Source organism: Blennius ocellaris (assembly GCF_963422515.1).
Source record: "Blennius ocellaris genome assembly, chromosome: 2".
NCBI classification, from domain to species: Eukaryota; Metazoa; Chordata; class Actinopteri; order Blenniiformes; family Blenniidae; genus Blennius; species Blennius ocellaris.
In genome coordinates, this window is record NC_137651.1 from 21,472,691 (window position 1) to 21,494,619 (window position 21,929).

General features: G+C 44.3%; 1 protein-coding gene across 1 annotated transcript in view; it reads left to right on the plus strand.

Annotated features, from left to right (window-relative positions):
• LOC308141310 (eukaryotic translation initiation factor 4 gamma 1-like) overlaps window positions 1-21,726 on the plus strand; it is a 43,680-nt gene extending 21,954 nt beyond the window's left edge. The window contains exons 9-32 of the mRNA XM_080511406.1: window positions 2,866-2,958; window positions 3,957-4,041; window positions 4,820-5,806; window positions 5,939-6,027; window positions 6,789-6,990; window positions 7,769-7,902; window positions 8,431-8,556; window positions 8,639-9,091; window positions 9,342-9,488; window positions 9,671-9,907; window positions 11,268-11,372; window positions 13,001-13,288; window positions 13,386-13,497; window positions 13,589-13,703; window positions 13,806-14,050; window positions 14,543-14,682; window positions 14,785-14,957; window positions 16,407-16,532; window positions 16,653-16,734; window positions 16,844-16,942; window positions 17,745-17,879; window positions 18,457-18,535; window positions 18,620-18,760; window positions 19,566-21,726. Coding sequence (XP_080367532.1) covers window positions 2,866-2,958; window positions 3,957-4,041; window positions 4,820-5,806; window positions 5,939-6,027; window positions 6,789-6,990; window positions 7,769-7,902; window positions 8,431-8,556; window positions 8,639-9,091; window positions 9,342-9,488; window positions 9,671-9,907; window positions 11,268-11,372; window positions 13,001-13,288; window positions 13,386-13,497; window positions 13,589-13,703; window positions 13,806-14,050; window positions 14,543-14,682; window positions 14,785-14,957; window positions 16,407-16,532; window positions 16,653-16,734; window positions 16,844-16,942; window positions 17,745-17,879; window positions 18,457-18,535; window positions 18,620-18,760; window positions 19,566-19,750 — 4,578 coding nt within the window. The 3' untranslated portion in view covers window positions 19,751-21,726. The remainder of the gene's footprint in view (window positions 1-2,865; window positions 2,959-3,956; window positions 4,042-4,819; window positions 5,807-5,938; window positions 6,028-6,788; window positions 6,991-7,768; window positions 7,903-8,430; window positions 8,557-8,638; window positions 9,092-9,341; window positions 9,489-9,670; window positions 9,908-11,267; window positions 11,373-13,000; window positions 13,289-13,385; window positions 13,498-13,588; window positions 13,704-13,805; window positions 14,051-14,542; window positions 14,683-14,784; window positions 14,958-16,406; window positions 16,533-16,652; window positions 16,735-16,843; window positions 16,943-17,744; window positions 17,880-18,456; window positions 18,536-18,619; window positions 18,761-19,565) is intronic.
• Window positions 21,727-21,929: the final 203 nt, after the last annotated feature.

Consider the following 21,929-nt stretch of genomic DNA (forward strand, 5'->3'; position numbering starts at 1 on the left):
GTACCAAATTACAAGTACCACACAGTCATCATCAGACTTTTTAAAACCGAGGGTTCCTCTTATAACTTCATGAGCTATTAGTGGCAATAAATACACACAATTAAGTCATTATCATGTCTTTTTAATTTACACCCATGTTATTCCTTCTGGAAAGCTAAACCTTTTCTCATTCAGAGGAAAATGCACATATATAACACCCAAACAACAAGTTTTAAAAGCACGCCTGCATATATAAAAGAAGTAGTGAATTTTTTTCTTCTTCTGTCTGCAGCTTTAAATGTAGGAATGTAAGATGTGGGAGTGCGAAAGCAGTGACCTCATTTCATTGTTGTCTTGGCTCAAGGCTGCAACTGGCACATCTCTGATGGCCAGACGAACGGTGCTTAAGTTGACGACAGGGTATTTAAGGAGGCAAGTCCCGACAAGGTGGGAAATGTCTTTATTCAAGTGTTAAAAGCAATTCTTTTAGCAAAAAACAACCAACAGTGCCAACGAGTGGCCTGGCATGCTAACTGCGTCGTTTTCAAACCATCCATGACGGAACCGCAAAAGCGACGTTTTCACTTGAAACGTCTCGTAAATGAAGTCTTAAAATGTGCCATGACTGCCATGCCATGAAAATGAGCCACTTTCCAGCTCTCCAGTGTCTCCAGTAAATGGAGAGGTGACAGAGGAAAACATTTAGCTTTTTTTTTTTTTTCTGCACCATATATCCATAGAAAAGCTGCAAACACACATGACATACTCACTTTATTGTTTTCTGGCTGAAAATTACAGCCAAAAGCAGATGATAGTAATGACGTGTTTGAATAATTGTATCTTGTTTATAGAAGTCGGTATTAGTGATATTTCTCCTGCAGTGAAACAGTGAGCTGTTGGTGCTGCCACAATGCAACGCAGCTTGGTGTTTTGCAATCCCTTCAAACGTGCTTTGTGAATCTGAACATAAAGTTCATCTCTATCCATACAGTATGTCAAGACCCCCCCCCCCCCGGCTCACTAAGATGGCCCGGGGCTGGTATGTGGTAGCTCTCTGCGAACTGCAGCCCCAGTTTGTGCCTCTCACGCAGCAGTCGTTTGCAGAGGCAAGTCAGACACTGTATACGGAATCGAAAGCCAGCTGAAGATAACGGCCCAAGGAGCTGAGGTTTCATCACAGATGCGCTCGTCCGGGCTTTGCTGGGGCCATTAAAGTTTCTGGTCAAAGGGATTCGAGTAGACACCACAGCAGGGCTTGTGCACTCCAGGTACACGTCAAGGCAAACACTGGCCGAGCTTGGGCGAATGGTGACCTTCCATGTCAGGCACCGTGTCAACTTGTATACTAGTATACAAAGTCCCACAGATGAGTAGAGAGGAGTTCGACGACGCCGAAGCAACACCATGGCAGTTTTCTGCACGTTTGGTAAAAGGTGGCGATCTGCAGCCACACTAAGAATTGTCTCCTCACTTTTTTGCCCTCCTCTCCTCCAAGCTCAGCCTGTCAGAGCTCAGAAAGGAGGGGAGAAGTGTGGAGTGGTGGGGGTGGTGGGGAGGTGACGGACATGTCGGCGCATACTGTAGCTCAGCTCCACGTGGCCACCGGTCTCCTCCCACCTCCTCTGAGCCGGAAGGGCTAACCAGGCAGCCTTCCTCTGCTGCTGTGGCATCCGTCGTCCTCTTCCTCCTCCTCCTCCTCCTCCTCCTCAGAAAGTATTGGCTTGTGAGGAGAGAGAAAAAAAGTCTGACTTGACAGCACAGTGAGAATGCATTAAAAAAAAGGGGAGTTTCTCTCCCTAGCTGCAGTTCATTTGGTAATGGTAACTTTTTTTTTTTTTCCTTCTTCCTGGAAACCCTCCCAGTCCCCCCTCCTCCCTCCCATGCCCCTCCTTCACTCTCCGGCCCCTTTAACTGTCTGCTTACTCTCCGCTGTGGGCGGGGGTGCACATTCCAATACCAAAGCTTTACAAGGCCAGTCGCTTTATCCCTCCCCCCCCCCCACCCCCCTCCCTGTTCTGTTGGGTGTATGAAAGAGGGGGAGAGTGAGTGAAGTTGCTTGCTAAGCTCCCTGACAGTCGGGCCTCAGCCTTCGCTGTGTCCCGTTGTGCCGGCGGGGAGTGATCACGTATTCGAGGTGAAATCTACTTTCCAGCAGCCTCCTTCTTTTTCTTTTTTCTTTTTTGACTTGGTGGGTTGAAAGTCCAGCTGGAGCGGCCTCTCCAGCCACCCACCCCGCCCCTCCAGGATGAGGTTGAGGCCCACAGGGGTTTCACAGCAATAGGATCTGCAGGCACACCGAGCCAGGTAAAGGTCAACGGTGTTGGGCAAATATTGTTGCACTTTCGGGAAAAAGAAAGTCGGCCAAAGAGCAAACCTGCGTTAACGGCTCACTGGTAACTTTTTGCAGTTTAATCCTTGTCCAGCGACTGCGTACGTCACTTTGGTTATAAATACCACTTTCATGACAGCTCCGGCTTCACCCAGGAAAACACTTTCAGAGTGCGATCAAGAGAATTGACAGCACGTGTCTCTCAGGGTTTTTTTTTTTTTTTTTTGGCTCCTCCTGGCTGCTCCACGCTTGAAACAGGAAAGTCTTCTGTTAGCTCAAACCAGGGCTCGGCGAGTCAGCCTGGAGCCGCACAGCTCGGCTCGCAGCCTCTCTGGTGAGTCAGAGGCCGACGAGCTCTCAGTCGTGCAGCGGAGGAATGTGCACAGCGGTCGGAGGTTTGGATACTGTGCTGCACAGGCTGATGATTGAATGGAGAGACGCAGAACACGGACATAGATCCTTCGACTCCAGTCACGTTCCTCCGAAGTTTTTCTCCTCGTTCCTTTTCAAAATGTCACACGTGCTTCCGAACTTCATCTGCTTCTTTTCCTCCACAGATTAGAATCAGAGACCCAAACCAAGGAGGTCGAGACATCACGGAGGAGATTATGTCCGGGGTCCGCCTCGGCTCCACCCCAACCCCCCCACAGGTGAGCAACAAGTATTCATCCCATATCTGCTCATGTCAGCCACATGAGTAGGATTTTAATTAGTGATAATAGATAACAGTGAGAATAAGAAATCATGTTTTACATGTATTTATTGTTGGTTAAAACAACAGTAGACACCTATGTGGTAATCTAGTAAATTATAATGAAACATTTGTGCTTCATTATTTTATCAAAATATGCAATTTGCTGAATTAAATGTACCTTCATAATTTCTGTTCTATGATTAATCTTTTGAGTATTGAAAACATTTGTTGGATTATATTATGACAATTTTCATAATTAGATTTGTATTTTATGCTTTTAGTATAAATAGAAGTTTTCAATATGATACAATACAAATCAAAATGTATTATTGTCATATTTTCATATTTATGCTTCAAATATATATAAAAAACAACATTCAATTGATTGGTACTCATCTTTATATTTAGAGCCCCTGGGTTGTTTTCCCCTATTTATGCATGCCAACTGTTTTTAGTTTATTTAATTTCTAAAACATATGTATTTATTATCTTACTAATTGTCTTTTTTAGCTTTCTCTGTTTTTGTCTCATCTTTATCGGACTTTGATTTTTGTAATGCATCACACAAAACGTATTATCCTCCGGAGCGGGAACAAATCCTGTAAGGACATCTGGAACCAATATTGATTTTTTTCATGTATTAATGAATTTGTTATAGTTGAAGTTGTTAAACTCTTATGTTACTCATCGCAGTGAAAGGACATGGCGCATCTGAGGTTTGATTACCCTAATTGCATTATTAACAGAACCTCTTTTCCATTCATGTTGCAATATAGAAATGAAGTTTCTGTCCTCAATGAGAAACAGGAACTTCCCTCGTTGTGACGCCCATGTGTTAGAAGTTATAAGGCAAACTGTGGCATGATATTTTTGGGGGGTAAAATGGAAAAACTATGTTGTCCTCGCCATGAAGGTCACGCTTCATTTTTTTCCTGTGGGCATATGTTCCAACAGTCAGCCATATCAGGATCAGAAAGTACAGTGGCAACGCAGGCGAATGGTGAGAACGCCTCAGCTGCTCCAGCATCGGTTCGATCAGGTGAGAGGCACACACACACACACACACACACACACACACACACTGCTAATGCGAGCCTCTTTTCTCATCTGCAGATTGTTCACATATTTTTAATGTTATCAGTTTGTCTTTAATAGAAGATTTAATTGAATATTATTGTAGTGTTCTAGTTCAGTGATCGATAATGACTCACTTCAAGCTAATAGTTTCCTTTCAGAGTTGATATATGAGCATGCTTACAGCTATTGCTGAGTAAATCCACTGGACTGTCTATCACAGTATATATGAGAGGGAATGGTTTTTAGGTGATAGCCTGTGTTGCTCAGTGACGCCTTTGAATTCAAGTTCTAGACAGATTCTGCACAAGAGAAACTTGTGCTCTCTTTCAGGGCTGAGAGGGGGGGGGTAGTCTTTATCTTCTCTCAGCCCTGGTTGGGAAGTTCTCGCAGCTTCTTCTCAACAAGTATTTTTGTACGTGGTAGAAAAGGAGAAATGTTTCCACTCCTGCTTTTCTGCGAGCATGAGGAAGTACATAAACCTATAAAGATATGAAAATGGATAATAATTTGTGGAAAGACGGGTTTTCCCATTTGAAATAGTTGTATGAAAATGCCCTGACCAGATGTAACTTGGTGGTTGTCATCATCATGAGAAAACAAGTAACAGGCACTGATTTGATCAAAGAAAATATTGGTAGCCACTAATGAGTCATCGGAGGAAGAGGGAGTGAATGTCTGCAGGTTTTCAGAAGTCTTGTTGTGTAGTAGAAACATTGTCTTTCTGTCTTTAATCTCTTCAGATGACAGAGCAAAATCGACGCCCCCTCCCCCGTCTCAGACCCCTGAACTTGGTAAATCTGACCCCATCCCCAGAGAGGCTTCCTCCCCTGACACAAACAGTGAAACCCTCACGCCGCCACTTCTCAATCAAGAAGAAACAGCCGCTCTCGACACTATTCCCTCATTTGCACCAAGCGCACCTGTTGCAGATGTGATGGACGCTGCCCCACTTCTTCAGGAAGCCACGCCTCCCCCTCAATCTGCTCCTGAGGTACCCGCCTACCCCGCGCCTCTTCCAGACCCCGTCCCCGCCTCCACTACACAGGGCGGATCAGACAAGAAAGCCACAGAGGTGGTGGAGGAGGTGGAGACCGTGGAAGAAGAGGCTACCTCCACTCCAGACACGCCCCTCTCGCCTTCCTCCACGACAAACGGTGTAGCAGAGACGGAGGCAGAGAAGCTGTCGGTCACATCACCGCCCTGCCAACTGGAGGCGCCCCTGGAGTCGCCCATCGCGCAGCCTGAGGAGCTCCGGCTTCCGAACGGGCTGCCATTACCGGCCCCTCAAGACCCCGAGGTCCCCGTCGTCAGTACAGCTGAGCGCGACGACAGCCCGATCGCAGAGCCCGACGTCGAGCGGAATTCTGCCGCGCAGATCTGCGCTCCAATTGCTCAGGCAGTACCTGCTCTGGCTCTCCAGGACACGCCCACGCCCGTTTCCGAGCCGGTACTCGAACCTGCTGTCCGGGAAAGTCCTGAAGCAGCCGAGGAGCCGGAGCCCACTCTGCCCGAGTTAGAGGACCCAGCTCCAATCGTCGAACCAGACATCACTCCAGAAGAGCCCGACGCCAAGGAGGAAATACCATCCCCTGTGGAGACAGTTTCATTAGCCGACAGCACCTCTGATACAGTGTCCAGCCCTCCTCCTCCTCCTGCAGCAGAGGAGAGGGAGGACACCCCGCCTCCTGAGCCCGCTGCCCCTGCCCTTGTAGAAACTACTATGCAAGGTAAGTCCCCTGCTCATAACTTCTTCAATCTGGTAAATAATACTAATCTGTGATCAAGTCTGACAGTGTTAATCCTCCTCTGCTTTATGACTCTGGTGTCAAATGTGTGTGTGGTTGTTTCCTTTAATGTAGCTGCTGTGTCTGTGCCAAAGAAGAAGAGGAAAATGAAGGATCTGAACAAAAAAGAAGCTGTGGGAGACCTCCTCGATGCCTTTAAAGAGGTGTGTGTCTGTGCTTTATCATCTCGTCTTTTTTTTTTTTTTTTTACTGTATATTCTGATGCTTGCAACCACAACTGCTGTTTCCAAAACTCAGTTTGAATTGGAGCAGGAGGCAGTTCTCACATATGTTCTACTTTTATACCAGGATCAGAGAATCTGAGCAGTAAAAGAAAACGTGTCCGAGCCTAAAGAAGTGTGATGATGCTAAAGAACTTGCATACCCTGGGGCATCATACACTTTTTAATTTAGGGCCACATATAGCTTAATGTCATTTTGACTGGGCCAGACCATGTTTTCTTTGAGATTTTTACCATTTGCTTGGTGCTTTGGAGGGCCAGATTGGAGGTGGTTTTGGCCCACAGGTTAGTTTTTCAGACTTTCTCATGTTCAGGTGAATATAAAAAGTCACAGAAGCAAAGCTTTGTTGATTTAAGCTTCATTAGCACATCTTCAAAACTATATGAATTATGTTCTTATGATATATATCATGTAGATATATATAATAGCGCATCCTAACTTTGATCTTAAACGGAAAACATAATGGGATCATGACTTTATAAGACCTGAAGCATATCTGTGTACCCACAGTGAAAACGCTAAGAAGAACTATTTAACCAGATGATGACTAATGTTAAAAGTTTCCTCCCTTGTATTGAAAAACACGAAGTATCAGCATTGGCATCACAGTGAAGATTCAAAATTTGGTTCCTCAGATGATATGTGCGTTAACTTACATTTCCAACATTGTTTCCTGACCTAGGAGAAGGTGGTGGTCCCACCAGAGCCTGAACCTGCCCCCGCCCTGGAGCCTCAGCGCCCTGCCGCCTCTCCTCCTGCCCCAGAGGAGGCGGACTTGACCTGGGAGGACAAGGAGGACAAAGAGGACAAGCTGGACGCAGAGAACACCCAGCCAGATTCTCCCCAGCCATCCACCATTGACAAGAAGTACCAGTACAAAGCGGGTGGGTCCCTGAACCTTGACACATTTCAAAACAACAATCTTATCTCGTTCTCACTCCTCAGTTAGCAGTTTGTCGTTCATGTGTGCATCAGTCAAGCCGAGGGAGTGGCCTTTTAACCTGATTCTGTTTATGAGTGTTCACTGGAAAACGACACTAATGTGAGAGCAAAACTTAACAATCCATCAAGCTTCATATTGTAAAAGTAAAACTGCTCACATGGGTTTTATGTTGTGACTCTTGGACTTCTCTTGGCTTTTTATCAACAACATAACCCGGAACAAACAGTTAATCAATCCTGCCTATACAATAGCACAGGGATTCTCAATTGATGGGTAGTGACCCAAAAGCAGCCCACTTTCAGCGTGTTGCTGACTTTAATCTGAAGGAAAAAGTTGAGATTAAAATCAATGTATTGTTGTGTAATCAGACTCCTTAACATTAATGTTAGACGGCAACCAATACATTGCCCAATAGCAAAGACCCATAAAGTTGTTTTAACATGCAAATTGAGCACAGTGACATGATATAGGATGTGAAGCGTATGAGCAAGCTAGGATTTTCCTCATATTCACAACAATTGAGGTCAAGAAACCATCAAAACTGAAGCCACATTGGAAATCAAAGATGATCAAATATACCTTGAAAATACTGCAAAGCAATAAGTAATCGCAAACATTCAAGTTTTGCTTTGCTGTGTAGTCACATCTCCAACAGGCTGCTGTTGAAATGTAGAAAGTGTTTTTGTTCTGAAAAGTGTTGTCGTGTCCCCGTTTACAAGAACAATGGAAGCCAATCGACCCAGAGGAGAAGAAGAAATACGACAGGGAGTTTCTTCTGAGTATGCAGTTCAACCAAGTCAGCATGAACAAGCCCGAGGGTCTGCCGACCATCAATGATGTCGTCCTAGATAAGGTGCAACCACATACATCAGACACTGACGTCATATGGCCATGTGCAGGATTTTACCCCTGCTTTACCGACCCTCAAGCGTCAATGGGAACTTCTGAATGAAATGAATATTGCTGTTATTATTGGCGTTATTGCATCTCAAATGGTCACATTTTCTACAGTATGGAAATGGCTGTGGGGGACCCTCAAGATGTCATGGCCAGCAGAACTAGCAGTTTTTATGTTGCAAAATACGTGTTTTACAGTGAAAGAAAGATGGCGCATGAAAAAATTATTAGTATTTATGTGTGTAATAAAGAATTCCTGTGAGAAAAAGTGACAGAGCAACACTTCCTCATAATATTGTATTTAAAAAAAACAAAAAACAACCTGCTATGTATTAAGACAACTCATGTCAACTAATGCCTCGGTCCTCATTAGTAGTGCTAATGAGGACTTTTAAGAAAATCAGTTGCCCACCCCTGACATACAAGTTGCTTGAATTATTTTTTGTGGCATGAATGAATCTGACTGTGCTCTCGTCTTATTCAGGCGAAAAAGACTCTTCTGCGGCAGTTTGATCCGAGTCGCCTTCCAGCAATGAACTGTGGACCCGACTTCACACCCTCATTCGCTAACCTGGGACGGCCCGGCATGGGAGGAGGTGGCAGAGGACCAGTAAGCGAACATCATCCCTGATGAGGGTATCAGATTACACAAGAATTGACATCTCTAACCGCCCTTTGTCTCTTCCCACCAGCCTCCAGGCATGGGCATGGGTATGGGCATGGGCATGGGCATGGGTACAGGGATGGGTGGCCCACGGCGCTCCCAACAGATGCAGAGGAAAGAACCGAGGAAGATCATAACCAGTGTGTCGCTCAACAACGACATTCAGCTCAACAAAGCGGAGAAGGCCTGGAAGCCCTCCACTGTAAAGGGGAAGCCCCACAACCCTGTGGTGGTGGAGGACGTGGTGGTGGTGGACAACGACCCGGAGAATCTGAAGACCCAGGAACTGTTTGGACATGTCCGCAGTATCCTCAACAAGCTGACCCCGCAGATGTTCCAGAACCTGATGAAACAGATGACGGTGCTCAGCATTGACACCGAGGAGAGGTTGAAAGGCGTCATCGACCTCATCTTTGAGAAGGCCATCGCCGAGCCAAGCTTCTCGGTGGCCTACGCCAACATGTGCCACTACCTTACCGGGGTGAGTGACGCCTTAGTCATCACAGATGTGGTTCATCAGATTGAAATTCAATATTTTGGATCAAACAGTATTGAGTTAGTGTTGAGTAGTTGAGGCTCAATGGATGGCCTCGAGTTAGAGCCACGTGTCTGTGCCACTGATGGAAGTGATGGGATGAGGAATTGAGGAGCTTCTTTGACCCTAATAAACTTTGCTCCCTTTTATTTTTCCCTCTTTAGTTTCTCATATATGTTTTCTCTGCTCATTCCAGCTTAAAGTCCAAGCCACGGATAAGTCGGGAGCCAATGTGAATTTCCGCACACTGCTACTAAACAGGTGCCAGAAGGAGTTCGAGAAGGACAAGGATGATAATGAGATCATTGAGAAGAAGCAAAAAGAGCTGGAAGCTGCTTCAGGGGTAAAGTTCCAAGTCATGAAATGATGATCCTGTACCATGGCGTGACTGTACGATGATTTAAACTTTTGTGTTCAGAAAATAAAATTTCACTCAGATTACAGATCCAGGTTGTGATGTTGGACTTGTAAACCTCCAACAGCATTTCCCATCCTCCCTCTTTATTGTGTAATTTCCCCCGACAGGATGAAGAGAAGCAGCGGCTCCGCGAGGCGCTGACAGAGACTAAAGACAAGGCTCGGAGGCGCTCGCTGGGAAACATCAAGTTCATCGGCGAGCTGTTCAAGCTCAAGATGCTCACAGAGGTCATCATGCACGACTGTGTAGTGAAGCTGTTGAAAAACCATGACGAGGAATCCCTGGAGTGCCTCTGTAGACTGCTGTCCACTATCGGGAAAGACCTCGACTTCAAGAAGGCCAAAGTACGCCACTCTTACACAGTCACAGTCCCCATAGAGAATACATTGGAGGATGAGTAAAGTCCATAGTGGGATATCAATGGTGTAATATGCATATAGCACATGTTGATATTGGGCAGTTTTAACTTGTTTTTCAGGGGTTTTTTTGCATGACCGTTCTAGAGCAAGGGTGTTAAACATATGAACCAGACTAGTAAAATATACGACAATAATCTTAAAATTAAAACTTTTAAGTTTTTCTTTGTTGTGGCACGGAGTATACGTGATGACAATCTCATTATCTTCCACAAAACCAAAAATAACTACAGTCTCAACATAAAGCCAATTTTATTGAAACCTTCTGGTGCAAAATACATTTAAATGTCCTGAAAACCACTCGTATAGTTGTTGCATTCTGCATGTTTTTACAAACTCACCCTGACAATATGGCTTTGGGGCTGGTTTGCAGACACTGGTCTCAATGTTGTGTTGTGTCTGCTATTCTTAGAAAATTTGAAATATTGACAATTTGCTGGGTGGTTTGGCGGGCTGTATTGGAGCCTCTTGCCTGCCAGTTTTGGCCCACAGCTTGACACTCCTCATTTAGAGGATTTTTTTCCGATTACGCAAGTTTTCCTTTCTGCAATCCGACATATATATACAGAAGATCTGTCTGGTATTAGTTGTTCATTAAAGTGGAATCCTCAGCTTACAGGCTTCCGTTCCCAGGTTTATACCTCTAAATATTCTGAAACAATATGAAAAGTGCACCAGGTGATTTGTGATAGTATTCACAAGTGGGTTATTCACTTGTATGAGCATCAGGGCAGCAATGTAGACCAGGTGCAGAAACGTAAGGGATAGGTGACTGTAAACACTGCAGTAGAGGCTGGTGGAGCAGTGGGTATGAAGCATGTTGACATCCTCGAACATAAAGCGCAAGAAAAGCTGCAGAAGAGGCTTTGGGAGCCTGTTAATTCTGCAAGTCTGCCTGCATGCAGACCCAATGTAAACCAGAATGGAAGAATTAGAATACAGTGTTTAATTCTGCTGGGCCAAGAGCTAAACGTAGGTAGTATCATCAGTCTACTGATTAATATACGATCACTGATTAATGAAGTGGAATATTTGGGACTATGGAGGATGTTCACGGATACGTGCTGAGTTCAGAGCTCTAAAACGGTTATTTTCCCCTTCGCATTGGAATTATGATCATTCTCAGTATCCAGTCTTTTTCACCTGGTAATCACATGACTTCTTATTTGTACTGCAGGGTTTGTGCCAAACAACTGCTACACAATTGACCTTTTTCAGAAACACATCTTTCACGCTTTCACCGACTTTGCATTAAGTGATTCTGACATCCTTTATGTGATGTTTTCAGCCCCGTATGGACCAGTATTTCCACCAGATGGAGAAGATAATCAAGGAGAAGAAGACCTCCTCTAGGATCCGCTTCATGCTGCAAGATGTTCTGGAGCTGCGGCTGGTAAATCCCCTCACAAACACGAGAGAAGTGTCTGGCATTATGGGTCTTTACAAGTGTTATTGTTAAGACTTAAAGACCAAAAGGTGTTGAGCTGAAAAAGCCTGCCAGTTCACAAATCGGACAAAAAACCCAAAGTTCTGGATAATTCCCTGATGCTGGAAAGCAAAATGTAACAAAGTGAAGTTCCAGGTTCTTACGTGCACCCAAACCTTTTATACATGTACAAATATGTCATTACAGACACTACAGTAATGATTCATTACCTTATATATGATATCACTATTATAATATCTAACCCCGAGTAGCTCAAGTGCAATTTTGCCCCATGTTGCATCATATAATGACAAAACCACCAAATAAGCTGTGCTTTATTTGGAGAATCCCAGAGAGATTGAGCTTTTTTTTTTGTTTGCTTGATTTGCCTTTGCATGTGCACAATGTGTGTAGTAGTGCTCGTCCAAGCATGACTCAGCACTTAGTGTGTGCTGTGGATTTCGGACACTACACCAAGAATGTCATTTAAGTTTGAAAAACCGAATTCCTCTGATATGTTGGCCTTTTTGGTGTGTGCATGGAGCCTTTTGACCATACTGCTGGATTGTGTGTGCATGCGTAAATGCATGTGTGTGTGGTGCTGTGCACAGCCACAGGGGTGCCAGCACTGGTCCTTTAACCGCTGACCTGTGCGAGTCTCCTGCAGGCTGAAAGAGAGGCCTTCCTCAGCTGTTTAATGCAGGGCGGCTCCACACACAGAGCTCCTCTGTGCCATAGGCTGAGACAACACAGACCGTCTCCTCCTTTTACGCTCGTTTGAGTGCCTCCCAGTGATCATTTCAAATGTCTGCCATGTGACCGTGTGTGTCTGACATTTCCTACCACATTTTCTTATTTTCGTCTTTAGTTTTCCTTCAGCAGCCACTTCAGTGTGCTGCTGTCAAAGCGTCTTCCTTCTGAAGGAATGCTGCAGTCCTGTAGTTAAAGGCTCGGTGTCCTACCCACACAGTCTCACAAAACTGTCTTCAGTGTTTTCACAAGCCCAAATCAGCTGCCCCCAGTCAGAACATTTAATCTGAAATTAACTGTACCACACAAACTGGTGATTTTTCTTCCTCCAGTGGAAGATCCCATAATCCATTTTTGTAGTTTTTTGCCATGTAGTTGTAGTCGAGGTTCAATGAGCTGGAGGCTCGCTGCCTTAGACTGAACTGAAATGGAGCTGCCGCTATTTCAACTGGCTTTAGTAGCGAAAATACTGCCTGTATTCAGTCTGTTTCGCCAAGCGCCCCGCTCCCCCTATCGGAGGACAGGATCATGAGTCAATTTTTAAAAAAGAAGAAAAGAAATTTGAAGAAGTGCTCGCGAGGCCTTAGGAATGGCAGCCCACCACTACTAAATGGATGTCGGGGAAATACCTCACAGACCATTAAGAAAGACCGGATCCCGTCGATAAGTTCTGATTCCTCAGTACATTACATTGAAGCTGAATACTGAAGAACACAAACTGGCTGCTTTATGTTATTTATGTAAAATTGTATATTGTAGATTTCCTAGAAAAGCAATGCAACACCCACCCTTTCAATATACTTTGTAATATATTGGCTTCCTCCTCCCCCCCACCCCCACCTCAGTGCAACTGGGTGCCCCGGAGAGGCGACCAAGGTCCGAAGACGATCGACCAGATCCACAAAGACGCTGAGCTGGAGGACCACAGGGAGCAGATGAAGGTCCAGCAGGTCCTCATCTCCAAGAAGGAGTACAGTGGAGGCCCTGGCCGGATGGGCTGGGGAGGACCTGGAGGTCGCGGGGGTCCTCACAACCAGGGCCGTGGTTCCTCTCCCCAGGACGAAGGCTGGAACACAGTGCCCATCTCCAAGAACCGATCCATCGACGCCTCTCGCCTTAGCAAAATCACCAAGGTAGGAGAGGATTACAGTTTCTAGCTGGGTCTGTTGTTGATCGCAGCATCAAATCATAAAAAGTTAAGGACCGTGTTTTTTTTTTGTTTTTTTTAAGACTCCAGTTCTTGACTTCAATAATCAGCTGCTGGCCCCTGGAGGTAAAGGCACGTGGGGCAGCTGGGGCAAGGGCAGCAGTGGTGGCACCAGTGCCAAACCAGCAGATTCTGGTAGGCTGTTCTCCTCTCATGATTTTCTTCATGAAATCTAAATGCGATCGTGTGAAACTCATCTTGTCATGATGTCCCCACATCCCCTCAGGCTCCGATTCAGGCAGCCGTCCAGCCACCAGCACTCTGAACAGATTCTCAGCCTTGCAGCAGTCGTCGACCTCGTCGAGTACTCCGATGGACTCCGACAGAAAAGTCCCTCAGAGGTGAGCGACAGCCAACTCTCGACGACGCCGACTGAACCAACACAGTCCTTGTTTTTTTTGTTTTTTTCCCCCTTCTAACCCCTGCTGCCGTTTTGACTCCAGAAACAGCTGGAATCAAGACCACAGTGATCGATTCGACCGCCAGGCCCGTGGAGGAGGCGAGCGCTCCGAGCGACGGGACGACCGGGACCGAAACCGGCTCCAGGTCACAAAGCGCAGCTTCAGCCGGGAGAATGAGGAGCGGAACCGTGAGAAAGAGCCGCGCGGTGCGGCCGATCCCGTCCGCCGGGTGGCGAGCATGACCGACGACCGGGGCAGCCGAGAGCGGGCCAGGAGCAAAGAGAGTGGTAGGTGAAGAGCAGGGAGAAATGTGAATCATTCATGTCTAGTTTCTAAGGATAAGTGAATATCCACTGAAGCAAAATAACTGACACAAGATAGTAGTTAATTTGATATTAACGATGGTGAGGACACAGAAAACTGAAGTTGCAATTGTTGTTATTGTCAATCAACTCGTTCGTGTGTGGAACCACTTACTCCGGCTGTAGTTTTCATGCACAGGAGCAGGAATCTTAGTTTAGTTTAGAGTCCAGGTCTGTTTTGAAGAGTTCATCAAGAAATAAGTTGATTTCACATTGAATTGACCATGGAGCCTTAATGAAATCAAGAGCTCTCTCTCGGATAAGAGACAAAGTGCAAAGTCACAGGTAAAGACAAAGTAAAACCCATGAACACTGAATCTAGTACGGTCCCAATCACTAATTTGAAACAAGTTGTTGTTGCTGGCCATGTCGTTCTTCTGATTCCACTGAAATTAGTTTTTCTTTCTGCGTGCACAGTGAAGCGGGAGACGCCATCCACGCCTCCACCTCCCCTCACCCCCACCCCCACCCCCGCCAAGCCAGCCTTGTCCGAGGAGGCGTTGGAGAAGAAGTCCAAAGCCATCATCGAGGAGTACCTCCACCTCAACGACGTGAAGGTACACAACGGCCTCAAACCACCTCGAAACCAGCCGCTGTCTGTTGGCCGAGCCGCGTAATCACTCACACAAAACTGTGTCTCCATGTGGTTCCCCTTACAGGAGGCTCTGCAGTGCGTTCAGGAGCTGGACAGCGCAGAGCTGCTCTTCGTGTTTGTACGGGACGGGCTGGAGATGACTCTGGAGCGCAGCACCATCGCCCGGGAGCGCATTGGCCTGCTGCTGCACCGGCTCCTCAAGACCAGCGTTCTGCCCACACAGCAGTACTACAAAGGGTCAGTGCAGAGCCCCGGCTCCACTTCCTGTTTCACACACGCGTCTTCTCTGGAACTACTGAGAATTTGGATTGCAACACCGCCGCCTGACATTTCTGTATATTTACATCGTCATTTTCAAGGCAGCTGAATTTACATTTCAGGCCTGTGTTTATGACCTGAACATTAGCGCTGCAACAACAAAGTTCAATTAAATCAATAACATTTCTCACATATTCCTATTCATTTCACATTTTATAGCGGTTTTGTTCATGAGTTTTTCGTTTTCACAAACATGTGCTTACATGCAGAGTACTTATACAGACTAAAACAAGTGAAAATGCATCGTTTTCGTGTTTTTGTCTCAGAAAGGTTTCGCACACAGCAATGATTTGAAAACTATGTCCGTTTTTTCTCACACATGTGCAGCAGAACTATTTACTATGGTCGTGGTGCGCACCAAGAGTAGTGTGTAAGTTTAAGTGTGTCACCCCCCCCTTTGTTTCCGCGGACATGGAGTTGGGAGTTTTTCGAAAGGTTTGCATTTCAGTGGCTCTGAGCAAGGTTCAATGTTCAAGGTGTTTTATTTGTCATATCACCAGTAAAAGCCAGGTTTCACAGTGAATGAAATTCTTATTTTGCCGTCCACCCTGAAGCCGACCAACATAAATAAGTATATACACAAGAGAATGAAATATAAAAAATTAAATAAAATAAAGTAACAGAGCAGTGCAAAAATATTAGTGAGATGTGCAATGTAAACATGTCAGAAGCTGTTCAAAAGTCTGATGGCAACGGGGAAGAAAGAGTTTTTCAGTCCATTAGTTTTGCTTTTCAAGCTTCTGTACCTCCGGCCTGAGGGCAGAAGCGTGAACAGTCTGTGTTGTGGATGGGTGGGATCTTTTAGTACGGAGGTTGTGCAGAACACCACTGAAAACACAATGAAAGTTTTCCATTTTCACTTTAACGTTTCTGTGTAAACGTGACCTAAATACACAGACCGCACGACCGCACATAATTTCAAGGTAAACACTCCAGATTTTATTTCATTGTAGGTTTTTGTTTAGTTTGAATTCAGTTTGCATTGCTTTAAATGTTAGAAATATGTTTTTTTCATTGTTGTGTAATGATGGTTTTTGTTTTTCAATTATATTGAATCTCAGGAAATTGTTATTCACAGGTGATTCTATTGTCACATGCAAAATTAAAACACTGAATTTAAAGCTTCTGTGCTTTTATCTGTAGAAGTAATGCAGCATAAACAAAAACGCACTATCGTTTGGGTTATCAGCAACAACTCCAACATATAATGTGCCTTTAAACATATGTGTTCGCTTTACACAGTCGCCATTCTTTTACTTCAGGCTTTAGTTTCGTAACAAGTTCCTAAAGAGGTATTTTTAAGCCTGATTCCTCTTCCTCCTCCTTAAATTGGCTCTAATGGCAACTTCTTCTTTTTTGTGTGCTCAGTCTTCAAGTGATCCTGGAGGTGGCTGAAGACATGGCCATAGACATCCCCCACTTCTGGCTCTACCTGGCAGAGCAGACCGCTCCCATGCTGCACGAGGGAGGCATCCCAATGGGAGATCTATTCAGGTCAGGTCCTCACAGTGCAACAAAACACACACGCACACACACACACATGCACAAGCAGGTTTGAAGGAGGCTTTTAGGCCGGTTTGGGGTTGAACTCATGCTGAGCTCTTCGGTCCGCAGGGAGATTTCAAAGCCTTTGATCCCTCTGGGCAAAGCTGGAGTCCTGCTGGCCCACATCCTCAATGTACTCTGCAAAGGAATGGTGAGCGCTGCTTTTAGAAATGATAATCTGAGGTTCCAATGAGAATTGAACCTGTTCATGATGTACAGACACTGCATCCCTTCAGTCGTCCCTTTGTCTCACCAAACAGAGCCATAAGAAGGCGGGGACTATTTGGAGGGAGGAGGGCCTCCAGTGGAAAGACTTCCTCCCCGAGGACGTTGACGTCAACAAGTTTGTGACGGAACAGGTGAGGAGAAAGTGTTTGGATTTTACTGCCATGAGTCTCAAGACTCATTTTCACTACCAGCTCACTTTGATCTCATCAAATTATGGCAAAATAACTCACAGCTCCACGTTTTTCACTTTATATTTATGCAGTTAAGTATGAGTGCGCTCTTAGAATGTTGACATTTATTCAACCTGAAATTTCTTTGGCAAAAAGTGTCATCTGAAACCACTCCAATGAGAGCTTTGCTTTATTATTTTAAACCTAATTTAAACTACAATGGACAAATAAAAAATTGCAGTAAATGTCTATTTGTAATTTATATATATCCTTTGAAATGTCATCCCATTTGCCAGATTCTACAAGTCTGTCTTGGCCAGCGGGCTCCACGTTTCACACCTTGTATTGAATTTTAAAAGGAATACTGCAAATCACTCAAAATTGTTGCATATTGCATGTTCAAGTAATTAAGTAATATCTTACAGTTCTAACTCTCTTTTTTAAAATAGCTGTAGCATAATTGTATTCAACACTTAATGATAAACTCTACAATAACAACATCACATCTGTTGCAAACTGGGTGGGACTCATTCAGATTCTAGAGGTTGATGGACAAAATATCCACATGATTTCAGCTTAAACTGTAGAAAGTCTTTAGTGCAACTTGTTTATTTTAACTCCACAAGTACATTAATAGTGTTTTTCATAAATTTGAACTGTAAATTAAACATAGACTTTGAAAAGAAGTTAAAGTGGTGGAGAGCAAACGATGTCACGATCGTCAGAGGAGCTGACGGCACCGACGCTCTGTTTGTTTGTGCAGAACGTGGAGTTCACTCTGGTCGACGAGTCGGAGAAGACTCCGACGAATGAGCTGAGTGCCGCAGAGCTGAGCAAACAGCTGGAGAAACTCCTGCGGGATAAGGCCGACAACCAGAGGATCTTTGACTGGGTGGAGGTTCGTTTCAGTGCGATTTAGATCACGAGGATTCCCAGAGTTATCCACTTTTCTAAAGCATTTGTTAGCTTGTCATGCTCCCTCATGTGCTGTCCAATGGAGTCTCTAAACATAATTAACAGTCCGATGACTGATTCACTCTGATCAACTCTACCGAAGTTACATAAGCCAATAGTTGGTGCTCACATGTTATTTTCATCGGTTTGAGTTGATTACTTTATTGAAATCAGATAAAACGGCTCCTGACCCAAACTGCAAACATAGACTTGGCAGTTTTCTATGCAAATTTCTATCTGGCTCTGAAGAGCCGGAGCCACAGAAAACACAACTGAATGATGACTTCTATAAAACTAAATGGTGAATTAGGAACATTCACGGACAGTTTAGTTTAGTTTAGTTTAGTTTAGTTTAGTTTAGTTTAGTTTGGACATGCAAGTACACAATAAAATAAACTAACATAAACAAGAATAACAGAGTGTGTGTGTGTGTGTGTGTGTGTGTGTGTGTGTGTGTGTGTGTGTGTGTGTGTGTGTGTGTGTGTGTGTGTGTGTGTGTGTGTGTGTGTGTGTGCGTGTAGGCCAACCTGGATGAGCAGCAGACCTCCAACATGTTCATCAGAGTGCTGATGACTTGCGTCTGCCAGGCCGCCATCATCTGTGAGTCGCCTCCCCACCAAGATGATTTTGATTTTTGAGAAATTCACTCATACTGACCCCAGAGAGCAAACTCTTCCCTGGCAGGTGAGACTCCGTACAAGCTGGACATTTCTATGATCAAGCAAAGAGCCGGACTGCTGCAGAGATACCTGAAGGACGAGCAGAAGGAGCTGCAGGCTCTGTACGCCCTGCAGGCCCTCATGGTGGAGCTGGAGCAGCCGGCCAGTAAGCGCAACACATTTCAGTATTTCTGCCGTTTCTGTGTAAACGGACATAGTTTTCAAAATGTTGGTGAAAGGTGAAACTTTTCTGTAACGAAAACACAAAAATGATGCATTTTCACTTTAAAGATGTCTAAACGGGGCCTAAATATTACACTGTGAATAAAGTTAATGTTAGCTTGGCCAGTGTGGCTCGCGTGTACACGTTTGGATTTCAAAGACTTGAATTACTTAGTGGGATCGAAGCGTAGATTTCACCAGTTATTCAAACTGAAATTTTCCAGTCGCTGGACCAAACAACACACTTTCATCCACATCTGTCGCTACTTTCTTTACTCGATTTACTCTGAACTGAAAGTAACTTTCTCAGGTGTACTGAGGAACGTTCCAATGAAATCTTTTTTTTTTTTTTTTCTCCTGTATTTAACAAAAATTTAATGAATGTAATTTCAGCTATTTGACTAAAGACTAGACAGATATAAGACTCACTAATTTGACAATATTTCTGAAGATTTTATAAAATCATCCATGGCGTACTTGGACGTTTCTTTTGTTTTGTCTATATCTTTTAAAATGTTTGTATGAGTGATCGACTGAGTCACGGTAGAGCGATCTTCAGTGTGAGTTGCTCCACATGGGAACAGCAGCTCATTGTTTCTCGCAAACATATTCCAGATGAGTTTCGTCACAAAATCACAGCAGCTGACTTGAAGCTGTGCTTTGATATTTCAATAACGTCAACTTGTTGCATTATGATTAAACATTCTCTCCATCATTTAACCTCGGAGGCGTCTCTCTTCGCGTTTCAGACCTGCTGCGGATGTTCTTCGACTCGCTCTACGACGAGGACGTGATCAAAGAGGAGGCCTTCTACAAGTGGGAGTCCAGCAAAGACGCCGCCGAGCAGCAGGGCAAGGGCGTCGCCCTCAAGTCTGTCACCACCTTCTTCATTTGGCTCCGCGAGGCCGAGGACGAGTCGGACAACAGCAGCTAAAAGAAGCACGGTCGATTCAGATGCAACCTGAATCAGAAAATTCCTTCTGCATAAACAGAAATGAAAAAAACAAAACAAAGAAAAATTAAAAAACAAAAAAAATATTCTTCAACTGGGAGAGATTGTATTTTGGATCGAACGTTCGATCACTTTTTTTTTTTTTTTTTTTTTAGGTTTTCCTGCAAAACTGAATGTCTTTTTTTTTTTTTTTTTTTTACTGAATAATCCTGAGAATAGATTTAAGAGAGAGGACTCTGAGCCGTGGGAGACGCCGTTAATGCTGTTTTCCTCAGTCTTTTCAGATGGTTAGTAAGGTAACCCCCCCCCATCTCGCCACGGCAACACTATTCAAGACGTTTTTTTTGCTTACTGACGAATCTGTAGAAGAAGAAAACAAACTCTCTTCACGTCTATATTTTTGGAGGACTTCACCCTTCATCATGCTTCTACACGGCATAGAGCTTCTGGTTCTCCACTATTCCCCCCCCCCCCCCCCCTTCCGGGTTGGATGCGTGGAGTGCGTTTTTTATAATAAAATAGAAAACTATAAAGAGGGAGCGGTCTCGGACGGGTGCGGCTTCCAGGATGGGCAACGAGGGCGGGGTGCAATGAACTGCGACTGCTGCTGTGCCCCCCCCCCCCCCCCCCCCCCCCCCAATCTGTTTAACTCTCTCAAACACAAAGTAATTTGTGGACGGAGGAAAGCAGAGCAAGGCTGCAGCTTCTGCCTGGATTTTATTAAAGAGAAAGTGTCGCTATTAAAACTTGAAGAAAAAAAAAAAGTTTAACAGTACGAAATCCTAAGGCCTTTTTTTTTTTTTGTCACTTCCATAAGTGGAAATATATTTCAGGAGAGTTGTGTAAATACCTGAATGAATAGTTTGTTGTTTTTTTTCTCCCAAAGAAATGATGCAAATGAACCCCCCCCCCCCACCTCTGAAACAACAGTTTTCCCCATGTATTTATATTTTGATCTCCACAGCTGGCAGAAGGTGCTTGTAATTATCTCACCCGAGTTCTTGATTACAGGTTAATTGAAAATGTGTAAATACTTTTTTGCTTTACTTTATTAAAAAAAAAAAAAAAGAAGATATTTAATTAAAGAAAATTAATGCCTCTTTTCACATCCAGAACTGGAAGAGATAATAAAGATCGTTGAGAATAAAAGCAGTGTGCCGGGATTGCCCTTCTCTGTGGTGCCAGATGGTTAGTTTGAGATGTTTTTTTTTTTTTTTCTTTCCTTTTCTACGTTTTATTACGAGAGGAGTTTTTTTTTGTTTTTTTTTTACATCTGGCCGCCTGTCATCATCTGCCTGGAGCTGCCAGCGTTGATTCTTGTCACTCATATATATGAAGGCGTATAGAACACCTTCACCTCAGCATGGAAAACTTCACAGAGCCTTGATGGTAATCATAAGAGTATACGAGGTAAAGGCATGAACCGTGTATTCTAAACTATAAGTATCTCTTTATTTAGTTGTTAAGCTGATAAGCTGTGATTTCTGTGAAGATATGCGACTCATATTCACACGTGTCTTATACCAGTGCTACTTAAATGTTTTATTTTTCTATATGGCAGGTTTTTTTGACAGGTGTGAATAATAATCCATATGATGAATACAGTATCTCCACGAGCTACAGCGAAACATCTGCTTCCAGTAAATGCAGTTGGGCACAATTATCCTCATGCGTCATTGAGAGTTGCCATTTTTGTTTTTTCTAAGTTCTGGGTCAAAAATGTAGCTCACAAGCCAAAACCAGCTCGCCCAGGGGGTCCATTTCAACCTGTGGAGTTACAAAGGCGAAGTCAGCTTGGATTTTTCAACGAAAGCCACTGATGTTTATGATTTATTCACTGTGGATCGCACTGTTCTAGTGAGAGCAGCAGACTAACGGCACTGACTGAGAGGTCAGCGATGCAACATTGAAAGCAATCTTGCGAAACACCATTAAAACATGCATATTCAAGGCTGCAAACCGCCACATGATTTTATCCATTTTGCACTAGATTTCAATGATTTATCTGCTATTTGTGCGTGTGTGTGCATCATTTTACTGGAATAAATCCACTCAAGGTGAAGCTTGGCTGTGTGTGACCACTGGGCTGAAGTGAAAGAAAGCTATTTTCCTAAAAGGCTGAAACGTGATCCTGATGAATTTTGTCATTCTTATTTACCAG